This window comes from Mirounga angustirostris, unplaced genomic scaffold (assembly GCF_029215605.1).
Source record: "Mirounga angustirostris isolate CCGP_5_RB_7025 unplaced genomic scaffold, mMirAng1.0.hap1 SCAF_12, whole genome shotgun sequence".
NCBI lineage: Eukaryota > Metazoa > Chordata > Mammalia > Carnivora > Phocidae > Mirounga > Mirounga angustirostris.
The window spans coordinates 45,402,617-45,424,674 of record NW_026991720.1 but is presented as its reverse complement, the minus strand read 5'-3'; the positions used below and the strand labels follow the sequence as shown (position 1 = coordinate 45,424,674).

The following is a 22,058-nucleotide window of genomic DNA, read 5'->3' as shown; positions in this document are numbered from 1 at the left end:
TTTAAAAATAGCCACAATCACATTCTGGGTATTTGAGATTGTTCTGAAAGCTGGATAAATTAGCTTACCTTGTGTTTCAAATATTTTTCAGTAGAATGTGAATAAATCAAAAGTGGTACATTGGCCTTAGAAAGAATATGTATTTTTTCCTTCTTCTGTGCTTGTTTGCATATTTGCTTGCTTATTTATTTACTAACTTGTTTACTCATTGATTTTTAGGGTGTGATTAACAACTCAGTATTAGGCTACTTCATTGGCCGCATCTACCTCTATCTCACGAAGGTTGGAGTATCTCCAGATAAACTCCGCTTCCGCCAGCATATGGAGAACGAGATGGCCCACTACGCCTGTGACTGTTGGGATGCCGAATCTAAAACATCCTATGTAAGGAGAATGGAAGGCTTGTTAGCATGTGATCTTCACTTAGGAGCGTGGACATCAAAATTGCTTTTTGTGTGCTGTATGTCAGAGAGCAACAAAGAGAAAAGAGGTCTTTTCCAAAGCAAAATGGAAAAAGCAGTTGCCCCCTGCCCTCTTACAAGGAAGGGGTTATGGGTTACTCTTGTGTCTCAATAGCCCTTTGTAGACTTAGATGGCTTTTACAGAGACTGAGAGTAAGAGAGACAGAGAGGGAAAGTCAATGATGGGGCAGTGCCGGTGTGTACATTCCTGGGGTGGGCAGTGTTATGAGTAATATCCCTGGGTGCAGCTAAGTTGGAGTGGCCTCCTTCCTGACAAGGACCCTAGCAAATGTTGGAAATGTGGTAGGGCTGAGTAAAGAAAGACATGGTGCTCTTTGTTTAGAGAGCTATTTGTTAGGTTTTGGTGGTAGACTAGTAGTTATGATCTCTTTTTTAGGAACTACCTTTTCTCAAATTCTGTGTATTAATAATAATTCAGGGAAGACCACCCAGCTACCGATTCTCTGTACTTTACCACCCCCACCTCCCAAACATGAACATTCATACTGGAGCTTAGAATTGACAGACATTTGGGTATAGGAGGGCTGGCTGGTTGGCTCAGTCAGAAGAGCATGCGACTCTTGATCTCAGGGTCTTGAGTTTGAGTCCCATAGTGGGTGTAGAGATTACTAAAAATAAACAAACATTTAAAAAATAAGTTAAAAAAAGACATTTGGATATAGAAGTTGCTTTCTGCCCTGGTAACAGTGGGAACAAGGTGGTATCCAGAACAAGGGGCCTGAGAGCCTCCTGGCATTTCCCTTATTTGGTGCTAGAGAGGCTCTTCGGTGACTTTTGACAGTCATTCGTTCCCACGTACCCTTGGTTTCACTCTTTACTTTGCAAAATGACTTTCTTTTAATAGATTCATTTTTAAAAATTAGAAATAAAAATGACTCATTTTTGTAAAATGAAAAGCAAAAAGTAATTCTGAAGAATATTATGTAGAAAGTGAAACTTCCATTTGTATACATCTCCCCCAAAGTTGTTCATGTCTCTTCTACATCAGGGATCAGCACATGTTTTCTATAGTAAATGTAGTAAAAATACTTTGGGCTTTGCAAATTTTTGCTGCTTCTTTGTTGTTGTTTCTTTCTTTCTTTCTTTCTTTCTTTCTTTCTTTCTTTCTTTCTTTCTTTCTCTCTCTCTCGCTCTCTTTCTTTCTTTCTTTTCTCTCACAACCCTTTAAAAATATAAAAACCATTCTTAGCCCCATGGGTTTTTTTAGCCACTGTTCTAGATGGCTTTACATGCATGACAAACATATATGCATGTATACATGCATAATGGTACGCAGATATCTGTAGTGGGTGTTATTGATGTTGTTTTAAATATATCCTTTTTCTTTTGTGGATTTAGGAAAGAATTTCTATAATCTGTTAAGTTTTTCTTGTTACTTTATTTTCCTCACAGACTTGCTTGACATGTACGCCAAAATGATAGCAGTAGTTGTTTTTGGATTATATAGATTATAGATTCTATAGATTATAGAAATTATGTAATTTCTTTACATGTTTTAAATTTTCTGGAATTTCTTCGTATTTGCACATCAAGCCAATAAAATATTTTCTATGTTGTGTGAGAAAAGATTATTTCTTTTCTCTTTGTTCTATACCAGTTCCCTTTCTTAGTTTGCTCTGACTAATTTTGTTAAAGCAGACACAGATTCTTGCTGTCTCACTTGAGATTCTGAGTGGGGCCTGGATTACATTTTATTTCTTTCATTTGTTTGTGCATTCAACATGTATATTTGGTAAGGACTGTGCTTTTCCATTCTAAATGCTTCATATGTAGTATCTTGTGTAATCCTCATCATAGGTCCTATTTCTGAGGAGACCGAAGTGCTGAGAAGTTAAGCAATTTGCTTGAGTCTCACAGTGAGTGGTAGAACTGGTGAATGAACCAGGGCTGTCTCACTCCAGGCCCGTGCGCTTAACCATTGTGCTACATTGCTTTAATAGACCCTGCGGCATTCCTGCTCATGCTTTTCTGAGTGCCACTGTGAGCTGTGGCTAAATCATCAAGTACTGAGAATCAGAAAATGTGGGCCTCAGTCTTGCAGATGTGATGAACATCATGGTGACGATTGTTAATAATGCTGTATTGTGTATTTGAAAGCTGCTAGGAGAGTAGGTCCTATAAGTTCTGGAACCAGGTGTGGTGCTGGATGTTAACTGGACTTATTATGGTGCTCATTTTGCATTATCTACAAATACTGAATCATCATATTGCATACCTGAAACGAACATAATGTTTCATGTCAATTGTACCTACATTTTTTTTTTAAAGATTTTATTTATTTATTTGAGAGAGAGAGAGAGAGAGCACATGAGAGGGGGGAGGGTCAGAGGGAGAAGCAGACTCCCTGCTGAGCAGGGAGCCTGATGTGGGACTCGATCCTGGGACTCCAGGATCATGACCTGAGCCGAAGGCAGTCGCTTAACCAACTGAGCCACCCAGGCACCCTACATTTTTTTTTTAAATTAAAGAATAAAATTGAAAAAAGGAAAATGTGGGCCCAGCATTGAGTTAGGCTACAACGTTTTACATAAGGTCATTGGGAAACTAAACAAAACCAGAAGCTCGAAAGTAACAGGAACTTTCAAGGAGAGGGAAGAACTCCTTTAAAGATTTTTTATTGTTTTAAGTCCTCACAGTAGTGATTTTGTTAAACTAGTTGCTTTATAAAATGTCGTAATTGTTAACAGTTTACCAGACTGTAGACAACTGGTGCCGTTTGCTGAGCATGTTTTATAAAGCAAAGGAAATGCCAAAACCTTATCAAAGTTCTTCCGTTGCAGCCTAAGAGAACAAAGGACACTTGTTTCTCACTCACTTAAATCAGGGAAATAAAACAGGTAAAGAGCTTCCCTCCCCTATCTGAAGCACTCCATCAGTAGAACGGTCTGATAAATAGAAATTAGTCCATGCATTCAAGAAAAGACAAACACTTCCTTTTTGTGTGCTTCATATTTTATTTTTTTAATGAAAAAAAGTCACTGAGGCAGCTAATGCTCCACCCTTCTCTTCTTCCTCAGAGTTAACCACTATCCCAGAGTTGTTACTTGCCGTTCTCGGACGTGTTTTTGTAATTTTATCTTTTAGTACATAAATATGTTGACATCTTCAGTGCATGTCAGATGATCAAGTGACATGATTTTCGGTTTCATTCTTTTAATTTCTGTTTTGTTGTTATGTGTTGGGGTTTCTGAGCTTGTGCCCTCTTTAGTTCATGCACCCCATGTGGTAAAGGGGAAAAGGAAAGCTTAGTAGTTGTGACAGTTGCAATTTTTCATACTCTTTGGATCAAAGGCAAAATATAAATATTCATGAGGACTAACTAGGTATCTCCTAAAAGAAGTCTTTAACATCTATATGGTGGTGTTGCTGTTAAGTTTTATTCTGTGACTTAAATGTTACCTGCTCTTTATTGAGATCTCTTTTGTTGTGTAAGAAACTGAATTGAACACAAATGCCCACGTTCATGGTCAGCTGAGGTGTGTGTTTAGCACAGCCATTTGATGCCAGGTTGTGAGATCAATAGACACTTCATCCAAAGAGAGTAGTGGTTTCTGCCAGATTGATTTTGAATCCTGGCCTCAAATTTGAAACGCATCTACTGGTTTCGTCTAGGTTCAGATTTTATTTCCATAGTTAAATCCTAGACTCTATTAGTTTACCCCACATTCACAATATGGCAAAAGAAATCTGCCCAGAAAATAAGAAGACAACTTTGTGTACATGTGTGAATTATATTTTATAGGTTTGTTAGCTGCCTGATGTATAGAACTATTCCCATTTCAAACATTTATAAAAGTTGAGTGGAGATGCTATAATTTATCTTTGGGTATGTGAAAATTACTTACAATCTGCATGCATCTGTGAATGAACCCAGTGCAATAAGTGTTTTTATCTATTATGTCTTCTTAGGGCTGGATTGAGATCGTCGGATGTGCTGATCGTTCCTGTTATGACCTTTCTTGTCATGCTCGAGCCACCAAAGTCCCACTTGTAGCTGAGAAACCTCTGAAAGAGCCCATATCCTTTCTGGTCACTTCAGCAACTCAGGTCTAAAGTGTAAACATCTTGAAAATGGATAAATCCAAGTCTACACATTCTATGGATAAACAGATGTTTTGGATATTGTGGTAACACTTATTTAAACCTATTTTTCTACCCATCTCATTGCTCCTTGCCTAGTCTCTTTTTTGTAATCTGATATACCCACCCATTGTTTGGTCTTTAAAAGAAGCATATTCAGAAAAGTGCTCTGAATGTCTTTCCGAGTGTTGGCCAGTTATTCTCAGCTGTTTTCACAATACATTTCTCCACACCTGCACCTACCTACGTGCTCTTTAAATAAAGGGCACCTGGTGAATACTTTCTCTATGAAAAGATGAGTGCCATTTTATGGTAGATGAAATAATAATTTAGCTCACTTAGTCTGTACATCAGCAAAGAAATTTCCATTCTTTAGTAGGCAATGAGGTCGTGAACTCATCTTAGGGCTAGGCCAGTGACAGAAAGTAGATCCTGTTGTGTTTGGGACATTTCAGAAATCAGTAAATGGTAAGTAGAGGTAATTATGCTGTGTATCAGGTTATGTTGCTGATTAGAATAATATCCCTTTTATCTCACTGTAACTTTGTAGAAGTCTCTATTGACAGTGTTTACTTATTTTCAGTGAGGTTTGTCTAATGATTTTGTGGGTAGTTATTTCATCTTACACTTGAAGTCAGTATAAACGGGATCTAGGATGCCAGTAGAGAACTAGTCATTGTTTTAATTTGATGATGGATTGTCCTCAAGATCGTTTTCCGAAATACTATGGCAGTTCTCTGTGTTTTTTGGTTCCTTGACTACTTCATACAAAACAGTCAATGTTGTTCAGTTTGAACCCAATAAGGGAGCAATTGGTAAGGCATATAAGAAGGATGCAAAGCTGGTGCTGGAGTACCTGGCTGTTTGTGATGAGTGTTACATTACAGAAATGGAGAAACTACTGAATGAAAAAGGGTAAGATTTAAGATGTGTACTTTTATATGGGCTCCACTTAGATATGTCCTCTCTGCAGATTCTGAAAGGGTAAGATCAGTTTCTTTAGACATTTTTTGCAGGTAAGTATTATCTCTATATTTAAAGAACTGTGTTTACTGAGATTCTGGCATTATAGCCTGGAAATAGATTTGAAATTATCTTTTTTTTTTTCCCCAGTAACTTTCTTAGAGGAGGAGTTTTGTCTAAGGAAGTGACTGAAGAATAATAAGAAATGACATCCTCTCATTCATTTTTTTTTCTTTTGAGCTTTGGAGTGGTCTCTGTAATTGTTTTAAGCATAAATATAAAGATATAGAGACATCTATAAAGAAGTATGACAAAATCCAGTACTAAACAATGTAAAATTTACTGTGTCCGACAAACAATAAAAAACTTATAAATAGGGGTGCCTGGGTGGCTCAGTCAGTTAAGTGTCTGACTCTTGATCTCAGCACAGGTCATGATCTCAAGAGTTGTGAGTTCAAGCCCTACATTGGATTCCACGCTGGGCATGGAGTCTACTTAAAAAAAAAGTTCTAAACATATAAAGAAGCACGAAAACGTGACCCATATTGAGGAGGTCAGTCAAAAGAAACACCTAGAAGTGACAAACATGATGGAATAAACACATAAGGATGTTAAAACAGTAATAAATGTACTTCATATGGTCAAGGATATAAGGGAAAACATGAACATATGAGGTGAGAAATGGAAGTATGTATCAAAAAAAGAACCAGCAGACATCTAGAGGAAGTATTGCAAATGAGAATTCACCAACTGGGATTAACAGTAGATTAAACATTGCAAAAGGAAGATCATTGAATTTAAAGACATAGCAATAGAAACTCTCCAAAGGGAAGCATAGAAAAACAAGAGACTGGGGGAAAAATGTCCTTTGGATCAATATGAGGCAATCTAACATGTGTAATCAGGAGTCACAGAGAGGGTGTACAGAGAAAATAATCTGAAGATACATAGGATAGGTCAAAATTTTCCAAGTTTGATGCAAACTGTAAACCCAGATTCAAGAAATTCAACCTCAAGCAGAAAAAATACAAAAACCACATGAAGGTACATTAGAATCAAATTGCTGAAAACCAATAATGAAGAGAAAAGTCTTTAAAGTAGCCAGGGGAACAAAGACTCATTATGTTAAAAGGAGCAAAGACAGGGGCAACTGGGTGGCTCAGTCAGTTAAGCATCTGCCTTCCGCTCAGGTCATGATTCCAGGGTCCTGGGATCGAGCCCTGAGTTGGGCTCCCTGCTCAGTGGGGAGTCTGCTTCTCCCTCTCCTTCTGTCCCTTCCCCCGCTTGTGCTTCTCTCTCTCTCAAATTAATAACATCTTAAAAAAAAAAGCAAAAACAGTAACAATATATTGTGAAATTTATAACATAGAAGTAAAATGTATGCCATCTACAGCTCAAAGGATGAGAGCAAAGAACTGGGAATATACTGTTGTAAGGTGCACACATTACATGTGAAATGGCATAATACTCTTTGAGGGTAGACTCTGGTAAGTTTGAAAAAGTACATATAGTTAACTCTAGAGCAATTACCTGGAAAAAACACACAAAAACTAAATAATAAACCAGTAAGGGAGATAAAATAGAATAATAAAAAATACTCCAGAAGAAAGCAGAAGGGGAAAAATGAACAAAGAAGAGACAAATAGAAAGTAACTCTTGAAGTGTTAGATTTAAACTCAGCAGTATCAATAATTATATTAAATGTAATTAAACACTTGAATTAATAGCCATTGATTGTCAGACTAGTTAAATCAAGACCCAATTAAATGCTGTTTACAGGAAACTTGATGTAGTTGTAATACACAAATAGGCTTAAACAGAATCAAAAAATATTTCCCATACAAATATTAATCATTAAGTTAGGAGTGGCTGTATTAATATCAGATAAAGTCAACTTCAGAACACAGGAAATTGCCAGAGACAGAGTTACATTTCATAATGTTAAAGGGATCAGTTCATCAAGAAGACATATTACTTCTAATTGTATGCAACTGAAAACAACCTCAAAATATATAAAGCAAACTTGACAGAACTGAAAGGAAAAATAGACAAATCCACAATTACAGTCAGATTTCTACACCCTCTGTCAGTAATTGGTAGAGTAAGGAGACAAAACAAAACAGGAGTTTGAAGATATAAACATTATTAATCAACTTAGTTGCCATTTATAGAATACCTAATAACTGAAGAGTACAGTTTTTTAAGTGAACTTGTAAAATCTTTTATATTGTTTTTTTTGTGCAGCCCTCCAACTGAGTTTTGCATTATTTTCTAAGTGTTGTTTAAAAAGCAAAGAAGGGGCTCCTGGGTGGCTCAGTCAGTTAAGCATCTGCTTTTGGCTCAGGTCATGATCCTGGGGTCCTGGGATCCTGGGGCCCACATCGGGCTCTCTGCTCAACAGGGGGTCTGCTTCTCCCTCTCCCTCTGCCACTTTCCCCTGCTCGTGCTCTCTCTCTCTCCCCCCCTCTCTCAAATAAACTCTTTATTTTATTTTATTTTTTTAAGATTTTATGAATTTATTTGACAGAGAGAGACACAGCGAGAGAGGGAACACAAGCAGGGGGAGTGGGAGAGGGAGAAGCAGGCTTCCCGCTGAGCAGGGAGCCCGATGCGGGGCTCGATCCCAGGACCCTGAGATCACGACCTGAGCCGAAGGCAGGTGCTTAACGACTGAGCCACCCAGGCGCCCCATCTCAAATAAACTCTTTAAAAAAATAAAAGTAAAAAAACAAGCAGAGAATACGAGAGACTAAAAAATAATAAAGCAGAAAATATGAGAGACTGCATATGGCCTGCAAACCGTGAAATAGTTCATATCTGGCCCTAGACAATAGGCAAAGTGAAAGAAGTCTGACACAAAAGATTTTATGTAAAACTAGGAAAGATAACTCGAGTTTATAGTGGTAGAAAGCACATCATTAGTTGACTGGGAGTGGAGGGGATTGAAATGGAGCCTTGGGGGTGATGGTGGTTGCCTGAGAATATTGTCAAGAGAAGTTTTATAAGATGAACCCTTGTAACAAGTTGAAGATATGATTGTCCATTTCAGTAGGAAAATTTTTAAAGCATTCTGGTCTCCCAGAATTAACATCGATTTATGTTAAAACACTATCAAATGTCATTAAAATGGACAAGTTAGAGCACTAGTTAGATACCATTTTCTGTCATAAACATGACAGTTTCCTTTATTAATTATTCTCAAATAATGGCTTCTTGCTAATTTCAGCTTTTTTTATGACCGTAGGCTACCTACTTTTTTTTTTTTTTTTAAAGATTTTATTTATTTTTTTGACAGAGAGAGACATAGCGAGAGCAGGAACACAAGCAGGGGGAGTGGGAGAGGGAGAAGGAGGCCTCCCGCAGAGCAGGGAGCCCGATGCGGGACTCGATCCCAGGACCCTGGGATCATGACCTGAGCCGAAGGCAGACGCTTAACGACTGAGCCACCCAGGCGCCCCTAGGCTACCTACTTTACACTTAGACTGTACTCACAGAATATTTATGATAATGCTTATGTAATGGCATTTTAATGCACTTACAAACTTCAGACAGAATAGTAAAAATGGAGGAAGTGAGTGAAAACCACTCATGATGCATGAGATTATCAGTGCTAGAAACTAGCAAAATGCAGTGCAAAGTGTGCCACATGAGGGCTCTCTTCCTGGCATTGAGCTGCTTATGAGCCAAGACAATCCCTACTTGATAAAGGTGAATTCTTATAACCAGTAGTGGAATGGGCATATCTCAGGATATGAACATAATGCAGTCACTGATTTTTGGAGGGATAGTGTTTTATATTGACATATCGAACAGAATCATTAAACTTTTTTAAGCTGATCTTCAACGTAAGTGTCAAAGTTTATTTTGGAATTAGTGTGGGGGTTTTAAAATTACCTTCTGTAAGATGACAAGCTGGTCAGTTTTACATTTCTGGGGACAATAATGAGAACAGTGGTCTTTTTGCCAGGAGGCCTTTTTCTGACAAATTTATTGTAATCTAAAACTGAATTTTTTTAAAAAAGTGGTTTTGGCTTTATTTTGATCTCAAAACCAAAGGAATTATTAATTGAGTCACTTGTGGAATTTTATAAGACTAATCACGTTTTTGGGTGCTTCCCAGAATACTTTTTGGTGCCATTATTAAAATAATACTTAATTTGGTGTTCCTTATGAAATAATTTAAATTTGACTTCAGCTATTTTATCTGGAGAACTGACCAACCTGTATTACACTTAAAAGAGTCTAGCAATTGGTAAAACTCCTTTAAATTAAGAGATAGGAATGCATGTTTTCACTAATATGTGGTGTGTTTTCTTTGTAGGGAATTCACTATTGAAACTGAGGGGAAAACATTTCAGTTAACAAAAGACATGGTCAACGTGAAGAGATTCCAAAAAACACTACATGGTAAGTTTGTAAAAATAATTAAGAAACAAACACAAAAAATCATTACTCCTTAAAGTTTTTTTACGTTTTATGACATAGCAAAATTTGGAGAAGAAAAATAAATACTTAAGGCCACAACCCTAAATTTGATGAATATATTTAAGGCATTATCTTTTGCCTTTTTAAAAAACTTAAATGTATTAATACTGAAAAATAGTTTATAATGCCCCCTTTGTATTTCCTATGAACTGAGGTGCGTATGAAGAATATCTCTTTGATTAAAACCATCTTTTCGTTTTCTCCCATTTTAAGGAAATGTCCTTTTGTTTTTTTAAGCAAAGGGGAGAACTCACCCCTTCACTCTCTTGTGGCAAATTAACCTTTTTTTTTTTTTTTTTAAGATTTTATTTATTTATTTGACAGAGAGAGACACAGCGAGAGAGGGAACACAAGCAGGGGGAGTGCGAGAGGAAGAAGCAGGCTTCCCGCTGAGCAGGGAGCCCGACGCGGGGCTCGATCCCAGGACCCTGGGATCATGACCTGAGCTGAAGGCAGATGCTTAACTGACTGAGCCACCCAGGCTCCCCGCAAATTAACCTTTTAAAAAGTCATTTAGATTAGTGATCTTTCATGCTTTTTTAAAAGATAAGGAGGTGATTATTTTTTGGAGAACAAATTACATGAATTGGGATATGAGTGTTTTGGAAAATATACAAAGGATGCTTATGGTTAACTGTGGCTGAGTGGAAGCTTCTGGAAACTTAGAGTAGTAGGTGGGTATTTGAGAAGCTACTGCTATTGGAGAGAGCATGCGTACTTTTACATTTGTTTTTGGCTTGCCCTCTAGCTAAGCTTCAGTGAGCTGTAAAAACCCGTCTGAGCAGTGATCAGAGTAAGCAGGGGATCCTTCTTGCTCTGGGGCTTTTTAGCCACCATTCTGGCAGCTGGTTCAGAACTGTACTTCACCGTGGCTTAGGTGACCCAGAAGGATGGGCAGGAGATGCCTTGGTCATATTTCTAAAATGTTACTCTTACTCTTTATCACAGACAAAAGAAACAGCCTCTCTTTTCCTCCACATATGTGAATTTTTGGTTCTCCTTATCTCATTTCCCTTGAAACAGACTATCCAAGGTTAAGGTCAGTTACCTAAGACCCAGTGCTTAGCAGTCCTTCCTTTCTGAATAATAAGTAATAATGAATCCATTTCCTGTGTGTACCACAGGTGTAGCCTCCCCCATGTGAGGCCTCTGGTAAAATGTCTTTGATTGAGTGCAGATCCCCCAGCAAACTCTTCTCTGAGGGCCTCTTGACCCCAGAACCTTGGGAGTACAATGGTAGTAACCTGACTTTCTTAAAGAGTTCTCATCAAGACAGCAAGATAAAAAGTAAAACACAAAGCATGTGATACTTGTGTGTAGGAATTGTTTTTGTTAATTTTTCCAGCTATGCTGGTAGATTTTTGTTCTCATAGTCTTATAAAAGCTCGAGGGGCGCCTGGGTGGCTCAGTCGTTACACATCTGCCTTCTGCTCAGGTCATGATCTCAGGGTCCTGGGATCGAGCCCCACATGGGGCTCCCTGCTCTGCGGGAAGCCTGCTTCTCCCTCTCCCACTCCCCCTCCTTGTGTTCCCTCTCTCGGTGTCTCTCTCTCTGTCAAATAAATAAATAAATAAATAAATAAAATCTTTTAAAAAAAAAGCCTCAAAAGTTCTAATGCTTTCTGCAAGGCAAGGCAGATGATGGAGTAGCTGCTCCTGCTCATAGCTTACCAACTGTGGTATACTTGGTGTACATAGCATGCTGTGGCATACTACGGAAGGAACACTGGTACCTTGTTTCAGTTTTACACTGTACAAACAAAGAACAATTTGGTGAAAAATTTTTTCACTCCTGCTTTCTCTTTAAAGGCATCATATTTCTTACCAGCAAATAGTTTTAAGGAATGTTCTGACTTCTTTGTCCTGATGTATAGGATCACTCAAGTCCATCTAGAATAGAGATCTTTTTAGTGCTAATAAGAATTGTTGAGAGAGGACCTGCAATGCATTATGTAGGGTTTGAGAGAATGTTATTGGATTTCTATCTCTTTTGCAGTGGAAGAAGTTGTTCCGAATGTAATTGAACCCTCCTTTGGCCTGGGCAGGATCATGTATACGGTATTTGAACATACATTCCACGTACGTGAGGGAGATGAGCAGAGAACGGTAAGTTATCTTGGATAGTGTGCTATTCTCTCACAGTGTCAGGGAATGAAACTTATTGAAGAACATTATTAATAAGACTCTGGAATGATTGGTTATCGAATGTACTAGTGGCATTAACACTCATCTTTGCTTAACCGTTTACAAAGCAAAGAACTTTCTTATGTTAGCTCACTTGAGCTTTGGAATATGTAGGTCATTCTAGATGGGGTTGTTTCAGTTGCCTGGTGCTCTTTATTCTGAGACAACATATTACTGTGGGGGAACTATCTGTATTGCATCAGTGGAAGATACTGGCACTTTCTGGATATACTCATGTTTTCAGAAAATTGGGAAGAAGGGGATGGCTCAGAGAATTTGGACCAACCAAATAACTGTAGCCAAGCACTGGTGAAGCATTAAAGGGAACTTTCTCAAACTGCATAAAATTTGGGGACTTTGGGGAAAAAGGTTCTGGTCCAGAGATACTGATTCACAGATCTGAGACCTAGGGATCTGTATTTTTTTTTTTTTTAAAGATTTTATTTATTTATTTGAGACAGAATGAGAGAGACAGAGAGCACATGAGAGGGGGGAAGGTCAGAGGGAGAAGCAGGCTCCCCGCCGAGCAGGGAGCCCGATGCGGCACTTGATCCCGGGACTCCAGGATCATGACCTGAGCCGAAGGCAGTCGCTTAACCAACTGAGCCACCCAGGCGCCCCAGGGATCTGTATTTTTTTATAAGAACCCCCAAGTGATTCCAGTGTGAGAAATTGACAGGGTAGTAAATTGGGCAGTGGTATTTGGGGTAGAGCCTTTCCTAGCATTCAAGCACTGCTAAAGGTAAATGTTTCTAAGAAGTCTTCATTAACTCCCACACACTGTCTTTTGGCCCTCATGCTTCTGAACACTGCTCCATACCTTCCACTTTATCTCTTCACTCTGCCTTACTCCACCTTTCTCACCTTGACATCCCTGCAGAAATTACACTCTTGTCGTTTATAGGCACAGATTTCCAGGAAAATCATTCAGAAGACTGGCTAGAGTGGAAAGGTGGTATGTGCCAAATTAAGTGAATGAAACATTCTTATCTGCATGACCATTCTGCAGCTGAGTGTACATGATGTGAGACATAGAGTTCTTTCTAGGACATTTAACCTTGAAGAATAGACTGATGAGTTCTTGGTGCCATTATTTTAGAAAGTCTGATATACTCTTGGTAATAATGTAGCTAATAAACTTACTGTTTTATCCTCTGCCCTAATTGCATCTTAATTTCTTGACATTTAAGGAATAGCTTTTCATTCATTCAACAGATGGTAAGAGCCTGGTCTAGACACCAGACGTGTAAATATAGGCATGGTTATTCTTGAGGAATGGTGACATACTGAAAGTGTTCTTTTTAGATACTAAGTTTGCTTCGGGCCTTTTCTGTTTATTTTCTAATAAAAAGGTTTTTAAAAAATCTTTTAGCTGTTTCTTTGAATCTAACAATATTGGTATAACCAGAACTTTAGAAATTTCATAAGGGCTAAGCAAGAACAAATTAGTGACAGTGTTTTATGAATTGCACAGAGATTACTCTCATGAAGAGAAATTTGATTAGGCTCTGAGAAGCCAGAAATGTTTCTAAATTTTAATCACATTGTCCCTTAATCCATTTTCCTATAAATTTGGTATAAAAACATTGCCAGTGAGATTTAAAAAATTATTTTTCTATAAAGGCAGGTCCTTACTTCTCTCTTACCAGACAGAGGAGAGGAGTGGAATTCTGAATGTTCTGTGATTTGGGCAGCCATGGAGTCTAGGACTTACAGCAGGGGTCGTCACTGCCGCTTGGCATTTAAAGCTAATGGGGCTTTTGAGGGACTCAGCTGGAACCCATGTCAGTGATTTTTATGGGACCTATTCATTCTGAGTTCCATATTCTTGCCTTCCTGTGGCCCTTTTATACAAATATTATTTAAAAACTGACTTCAGGGCGCCTGGGTGGCTCAGTTGGTTAAGCGACTGCCTTCGGCTCAGGTCATGATCCTGGAGTCCCAGGATCGAGTCCCGCATCGGGCTCCCTGCTCAGCGGGGGGTCTGCTTCTCCCTCTGCCCTCTTCCCTCTCGTGCTCTCTGACTCTCATTCTCTCTCAAATAAATAAATAAAATCTTAAAAAAAAAAAAAAAAAAACTGACTTCAGCTCTTATTTCCAACTCAGGGCGGTAGACTAGTTTGCCTTCCACAGAATGTATTTGCTTTCGTTATGTCTCAGTAACTCTGAAACCTACTCTAGGAGCAGTTTAGGAGGGTTGTACTTTTCGGTATAGGTATACAAAGCATCTCTTTTTGTTTCACCCTATTTCTTTTGAATATACATTTGCAAACTAATTAAACTGTTCCGTTTTACCTGGTCACGAAGACTTACAGATCCTTCAGCCGTGCTGAGTTTCTTAAAGGACAGAATGGGATTTTGGTTTTTGGCAGTGCCACTTACTATTTGATGATTTGGTGGGATGGTCTTCATGGGTTTCCACGGAAAGAAGTAAGGTTTTTATGTGGTACCCAAAATGACCATCTTATATGGTAGCTCTCTGAATGCTTTCACATCATTCAGCTTTTTACAGACGTGTGAAGTAAGCAGAGCAGATGGGAGATACCCGTTTTTAGATGGAGAGACTTAAGATCTAAGTCATAAGACTTAGATCTAAAGTGGTTCGAATTTAGAGCTGAAAACCAGATCCATCTTGCTTTTTCTCTTTTGTCACACTGATTTTCAGATTATGTTTTCTGGTATTTTGATAATGAAGTTTGGACATTAATGTTTAGATGTTTATAAACTAATGTCTTTGGATTTCTTTCTTTTTTAAAACACGTAGTTCTTCAGTTTCCCTGCTGTAGTAGCTCCATTCAAATGTTCGGTCCTGCCACTGAGCCCAAACCAGGAGTTCATGCCATTTGTCAAGGAATTATGTAAGCAAATCCAGTTGGGTAATCTCTAGGGGAACACTATCAAGTAGACTGAATTTTAGGAAATGTATCCTTTTTTCAATAAAAATACATATTGAATAAAGAGTAAATCTGAGTGATTTTAGCCTCCGCCCTTACTTCTAAAAGGGAGTATGCTTGTTCAGAATGTTTTCTCCTAGTATTTGAATTAGTCAGGGTAGGACCCAAGGGTCAGGTTCAAAATATCCTTGCTTCTCCTCTTGACCTTGGTGCTGCTCCCTTCATCAGGGGAATCCTAGTGGAGTGTTAACCAACTGGACCCACAGCACTGAATGGGCTCCTAGTGGTCATGTGGTGGGGCCCACCGATTTCAGAGTTGGGAAGTGGGAAGAGTTCATTGAGTTGCTTGGGGTTGTGCAAGTAGAGGTGGGGGAGTCTGGATGGGGTCCCCTGGCCTTGGCTCTTAGTGTGATACTTGTTCCCCTGTAGCCAGGTGAGATGTGGGTAGGAGCTACACTGAGGCACTTAGTAAACTTTGGGGATTTTTCTTTCTTTTGCAGCTGTAACTTAATTGCTCTCTTGTCTCAGGCCCTTTTATAAGTTTCCCAAGCTTGTATGACAACATGTAGATGACATTGGAACGTTGTCCGTTTTTTATTTTTAATTTACTTAATTTATTTTGGACAGCGGAAGCCCTGACCAGGAACGGCGTCTCTCACAAAGTAGATGACTCCTCTGGGTCTATTGGAAGACGCTACGCCAGGACTGATGAGATTGGCGTGGCTTTCGGCATCACCATTGACTTCGATACAGTGAACAAGACCCCTCACACGGCAACTCTGCGGGACCGAGACTCCATGCGGCAGATTAGAGCAGAGGTGGCTGGCCTTCTTTTTGGCATTTTTAACTTAGAGATGTATACTGGTTCCTTCTGATTTGACCTGGATTTTGTTGTGTTTTTGCCCCCCACCCCCTTTTTTCTTTTGAATTTTAATCATAGGCTTGTATCAGTGTACAGATTCCCAAATCCCCTTGGCTTAATTATGAAAATACCCGTTAACAGTTATCTAATGTTTTATAACCATTTGGCTCACTCTGGGCTCATTCTCCAGCAGTTTGCTTTTATGTAATTATTTGTTTATTTGGGCAAGAGACGTATGATCCCAAGTGGTTGCTGCCATAGTTTTATTGGCAGGCTTTGGGGGGCTTTGACATTTGTATATTTCTATACAAATGTGTACATATGTATAGATACATATGTATGTATAGATACATATGTATGTATAAACTTTTCCTGTTAATCCTTTCAAAATAGCCAATAATGTTTCAGTAATTTTACTTAATGGGAAGGGATAATGGAGATGGGAAAACTACAGAAGGGGAAGGAAAGAACACCCACTTTGACAACTGCCTGACTGATTTTGAGCAGAGGTTCTATTTAGCGTGCCTGTTAGGTGCTCAGCTTGCTACGGAGAGTTAATAATAGGAAAACAAAAGTAGAAGACTGCTTTTTTTCCAAAGGAGTTTATAGTCTAATTTGGAAGTCAAGGATTTCTGGTTTGTCTTTTTACAAAGCCAGATCTGGCTACTGTGGACCTACATTCCCATCTGATAGTGGTTTTCAGAGTGTGGTCCCCGGACCAGCACCATCACATCACTTGGGATTTTGTTAAATAAGCAAACTCTTCACCCCAGACCTATTGAATCAGAAACAGGTGGGGTGGGAGGTTGGAGACAGATAGAGGGTGGGCATGATGTGACCCCTGGATGATTCTGATGCACGCTCAAGTTTAGGAACTGCTGCTGAGTGGTAGCCAATGTTCGGTTGTGACTGAGGAACAACTGGCCCCCTTGGTTGGGGCTCCCCGTTTTGCTAGTCTCCCCTCGCTCATATACTTGACTAGCTCCTCTTCTAAAGTTAATGCACATGAAGTAGCGTCAGGTGACAGCGATTTAGAATAATTAGGAAAGGCTTTGTGGGAGAATTGAGTGATCCAAGGGTTAGACATTCTGGGCTGGAAGAAAAGCATGAACCCAGGCCTGGGAGAAAGGTGAGTATAAGTAAGGAAAGAGGCTTCCATAGAAGTGATGGGAAACATTCTGTGGGGGCCAGTTTGCAGAGGGATCTTGTGATTATTTAGACACTGATTTGGCTCTCTATAAGGTCTCCTGAGTTCAGGGTGAATCTTTTTTCGATGGTCTAATCAAGTCTGTTGATTCTTGGAATTCTCTTTGCTTTATTACCCCAGGTCTCTGAACTGCCCAGTGTAGTCTGCGATCTGGCCAATGGCAGCATCACGTGGGCCGATGTGGAGGCCAGGTATCCTGTCTTTGAAGGGCAAGAGACTGGTAAAAAAGAGACAATCGAGGAATGACGACAATTTTAACGACTTTTGACCACTTGCCCTAATAAAAAAATAGCTCTTATCATGTCCACTTTACAAACAGCATTGCAATTACTCCTGGGGACTGCATTTTATCCTCAGTGGCTGCCTGATCTGACCCCCACAATTAAAGTTGAAGGAATTCTGAACAAACTTGTAATCCATTTGCTCCTCTTTCTGCATTTTCAGCAAAGCTGTATTTTTCCCCACCTTGGGTAGACATGCTCATGAGTTAATGTTAAACACAGTTAATACATTTTTTTTTTCAATTAACAGCCGTATTGGGGTAAAATTTACATACCATAAAACTCAACAGTTTTAAGTATCCAATTCAATGATGTTTAGTGTATTTACAGAATTGTGCAGCCATCAATGCAATCTAATTTTAGAACATTTCCATCACTCCAGAAAGAGGTTTCATGTGCTTTTAGCGCCACTGTCTATTCCAACTCCAGCCCCAAGCAGCCACTTACCTACTTTCTGTCTCTCTAGATATGCTTTTTCTATTCTCTTTTTTTTTTGAGAAAGTGATGCCTTGTGTTAAAGAGACAGCATTCCGTCAGCAGCTGGAACCCCTTCTAGGAAAAGCTGAGGGGGGGGATGGGCAGCAGGAGCAGTGGAGGAGGAGGAAGCTTGCTGCCATGGGGGCTTAGGGCTGCCAGCAACGATGTTCTGAGGACAGAAGAACTGCTTTTCTGACTCCGGGAGGGTGTGCATTGGCAGAAGCCTGCTATGTACAAGAAGTATGCTTGTACTTGGCTTTGCAGGTAGCCCTGGCGATCATTAAACTTCTGATGCTGGAGGAATCCCACCTGTCTTGTCTGACTTAGCAGTTCTCAACCATCACGGTATCGTGATTCTAGCCCAGCAGTTTTGGGCTCAGCTTTTGAGGGACTTCTATTATGTTTTTGTATAGAACACTCAGAACACATATATTTGTTAGGAAAATATTCAAGGATGTGCAAATTGGAACAACTCTCTTTCCAGAGTTAGGACTTTGTCTAGTGTCTCAGCCTCCTCTCAGACAATGTGAGATAGGGGCACAGTGGTCTCCAGAATGCTTCCTTTGTCTTGGGTATGAAGAACAATTGAAGTAGTGGATCTCCCAGGGATTCCCTTCATTTTTATCTCCTCTCTGATGATGCCCACCACAGTACGTAGTAGGTATTCAACAAATAGACTTGGGATGAGTCTTGAATTTTTGAATGAACTTCTTGGGGATGAAAGCCTTTTACTGAAGTTTATTTCTCTTCTACCTGGTGCTTTTTTAAAGCATTCATTATTAGAAGGAACTAGATTTTGAATAAACTGAGTGTTCATTTTGTAGGGATTCCTTTCACCTCAGATTTCTTACAGCTCTTGACTTAGCATATATTCTAGCATTCTCACATTGGGGCTGGAGGTTGCCTTTGCTTATTCTAATTTACTTCCTTTTACAGTGAGTACCTCCACAGTCAGTCAATCACCACCACCTCAGACATTCTTACGAGCTCATTAATAGTAAAGATACATATTTAATACATAGCGGGATCTGCCTACTTTAGATCATAAAAGGATTAGAACTAAAACTGTCTTCACTTTTCATTGGCAAATACATCTGTCATGAGTTCAGTGCTGGATATTACTTCTGGGAGCCCTCCTTTTCTCTTCTCTGTTCTCCCCTAGGGCCAGTGTGTGATTTCTCCTGAGAGAATACCCACTGCATTTCAAGTGACTAATTACCTGAGTGGGGAACGTGGGCCAGTAGCAGAGCTCACGGGTTCTGTTTGTGCCACATGTGCTCGATTCTGAGCCCAGGCAGGTGAAGGACTGCCTTCTGAATGAAGAGGCTCTCGACACACGAGTTTTGCGCACACACATACACACATACACACCTCTCACCTCTCTTCTGTTCAAGCTCAGTATGTATTTAAAGCCAGAGTCTTTCTGGCTTGTTGCTCTGTGAGTCCTTTTTCTTAATTATTTGTGTATTGTGTGTATCAGACTGTGGGCTAGTTCAACAAGAGCTGGATAAATAGCACTGTCTCTCAGAGAAGTTACTTCTGTTCATCACTCTCTCCAAAAATAGTGATGGGGAAGGGTCAGATTCAAACTGATTTCCATGGAATGTGCGTAAGAACACAGTAGTTTCTTTAAAACCTAGGTTGGAATTCAGGGCATTAAAATACAATGAGGAGGTTTGTCCAGAGAAGTGCTCTGTGCCTGACTAGTGCAGGAGCTCGTAATAGTAAAATACTGAACGTAGCTGGATGTTCTAGAAAAGGAATTCATTGCCAAGTCATAAAAATACAGAAATGATCTTACTAATTGCGTGAGATGGTACTAGAGATGTCAGATGTCAAATGAGCTCTGTGACAACTTGCAGAATTATTTTGTTCATGAAATAGATTCCTTTTAGACCTTTATTTACTTTTCCTAAACCAGTATAAACTTAGGGTAACGGTAGTGACTGTTTTAGCCAGTGGAATCTATTCATGAGAGAACTAGGTGCCCTGGAAATAAATCCAAATTATCTCTGAATATAGTTGCACTTAATCTTCTATCCCCAGGAAAAACTATTAATCTGTATCTCTTGACTGAGGCTAGGATGGAGAGGTTTTGATAGCATTGCTCACATTAAAGAAACTCTCGCCAGCATCTTTGCTGATAGCCTTTAGTTTAAGGCAGGTTTTCATTTGGCATTCGGCCAACACCATGAAGAATTTTAGCTGATTCAGTAAGTGAATGGATGAACAAGTTTGCTCTGCTTCAAAATTCACCTCTTGTTGCCTCTTCAATAATTCTTGGTTATCGGGCTGCCTCTAAGCAGTAATTGTGTTAAAATCATGTGGATGGAATTAAGGTCTCTTCTGGAAATTGGGACATAATTTGGGAGCTTCGACAGGAATTGCTGGAAAGAAGCAGCCCGTGTCCCTGTCCTCTTGTCCAGGAGCTCCTCTTGTGTTTTTGACATGCTGTTCTCTCAGCTGGATGGTGTTATCTTCCTAGCATGTTAAAGGACACATCTTTTTAAACCTGTTGCCGCAGTAAAAGATGTTAACCCTGGCCGCACAGTAGAATCCCTTGAGCTTTAAAAAATACCCATGTCTGGGGCGCCTGGGTGGCTCAGTCGTTAAGCGTCTGCCTTCGGCTCAGGTTATGATCCCAGGGTCCTGGGATCGAGTCCCACATCGGGCTCCCTGCTCAGCAGGAAGCCTGCTTCTCCCTCTCCCACTCCCCCTGCTTGTGTTCCTGCTCTCGCTATCTCTCTCTCTGTCAAATAAATAAAATAAAAATCTTTAAAAAAAAAAAAAAATACCCATGTCTGTGTCCCCTTCAAACCAGTTTAATGAGTTTCTCCAAGGTGGGGCCTGGGCATCAATATTATTTTGAAAGCACCTAGGAGAACCATTGCTGTAATGGATGTTACAGCTCAAGCCATAGAGAGCCTGAGCCCCGCCCCACCCCCCCAAATTGGGGAAAGGTCTCCTGAATGATTTCTTCTGACAATAGGGGTCAAGTTGTCAACACCAAAGTTTCTCTCAATGTGCTCTCACAAACCCTAAGCATCTCTGCAGCTTATGTTCTGCTTCCCTTACCTTGTGTTGGGAGATGAATTCCCCTCCTCTGTCCTACTTGCCCGGCCTGCTCTGATTCTGTCCAGAGACTTCAGTGAAGTATTGTAGCACAGTGTTTGCAGAGGAAAGGCACATTTGTAGGGGCCTACTATGTGCCACGCTGTGTTCAAAGAGGGTTCCTATGTGTTACGTCTTTTAACCCATACAATAATTTATCATTATTATCCTTTTACATAAAAGGAAAAGAAAGCTAAACCTTTTCAGGTTCACTCAGAGGGCAGAACCTGTTCTGAACCAAGTTCAAAGTACATGGTCATGTCACACTGCTGCCATCTGTGTTTTGCTGGTTTCTACCTTTTGTGACTAGGGATGAAGATAACTTGAGAAAGAGTGTCTTGAAGTGTCTAAGAAAATCTTGCCTTTAAAAACATATTTCAGGGGGGCGCCTGGGTGGCTCAGATGGTTAAGCGTCTGCCTTTGGGCAGGGTCCTGGGTCCCAGGGTCCTGGAATCGAGTCCCACATCTGGCTCCCTGCTCGGCCAGGAGCCTGCTTCTCCCTCTGCCTCTGCCTCTCTGACTCTCATGAATAAATAAATAAAACATTAAAAAAATATATTTCAGGGGGCGCCTGGGTGTCTCAGTCGTTAAGCGTCTGCCTTTAGCTCAGGTTGTGATCCCAGAGTCCTGGGATCGAGCCCCGTGTCTGGCTCCCTGCTCTGCGGGAAGCCTGCTTCTCCCTCTCCCACTCCCCCTGCTTGTGTTCCCTCTCTCGCTGTGTCTCTCCCTGTCAAATAAATAAATAAATTCTTTAAAAAAAAAAAAATTTCAGGATATTCAGCCTCAGTGAATGAGGAAATCCACATGCTCTCTGACAGCAGTGGGAACTTACTTACCTTCTTAGAAGATGGAAAAGCATGAGCTCTTGGAATCAAAATGTCTGACCTTGAACTGGAGCCATTGAATCACTACTGTCTTAGAATCGTGGAGTTGGTTTTGTGGCTAACTGGACTAACTGAATAGGCTTGTAGGTCTGTAAGGGATGGGGCTCCTGGAGAGGCCTACTAACTTACTTCCTGTCCTGGTCACTGT

General features: G+C 40.0%; 1 protein-coding gene across 3 annotated transcripts in view; it reads left to right on the top strand.

The window, feature by feature from the left end:
* The window catches only part of GARS1 (glycyl-tRNA synthetase 1), a 47,661-nt gene extending 30,096 nt beyond the window's left edge, over positions 1-17,565 (top strand). For 2 of the 3 annotated variants that reach the window (XM_054505245.2, XM_064575098.1), the window contains 8 exons: positions 220-384; positions 4,392-4,500; positions 5,333-5,477; positions 9,847-9,932; positions 12,007-12,116; positions 14,959-15,052; positions 15,716-15,906; positions 17,278-17,565. In XM_054505245.2, the coding sequence (XP_054361220.1) occupies positions 220-384; positions 4,392-4,500; positions 5,333-5,477; positions 9,847-9,932; positions 12,007-12,116; positions 14,959-15,052; positions 15,716-15,906; positions 17,278-17,403 (1,026 nt within the window). In that variant the 3' untranslated portion in view covers positions 17,404-17,565. Of the gene's footprint in view, positions 1-219; positions 385-4,391; positions 4,505-5,332; positions 5,478-9,846; positions 9,933-12,006; positions 12,117-14,958; positions 15,053-15,715; positions 15,907-17,277 lie in introns of all 3 variants that reach the window. The other variant, XM_064575097.1, reaches the window with a different exon arrangement.
* Positions 17,566-22,058: the final 4,493 nt, after the last annotated feature.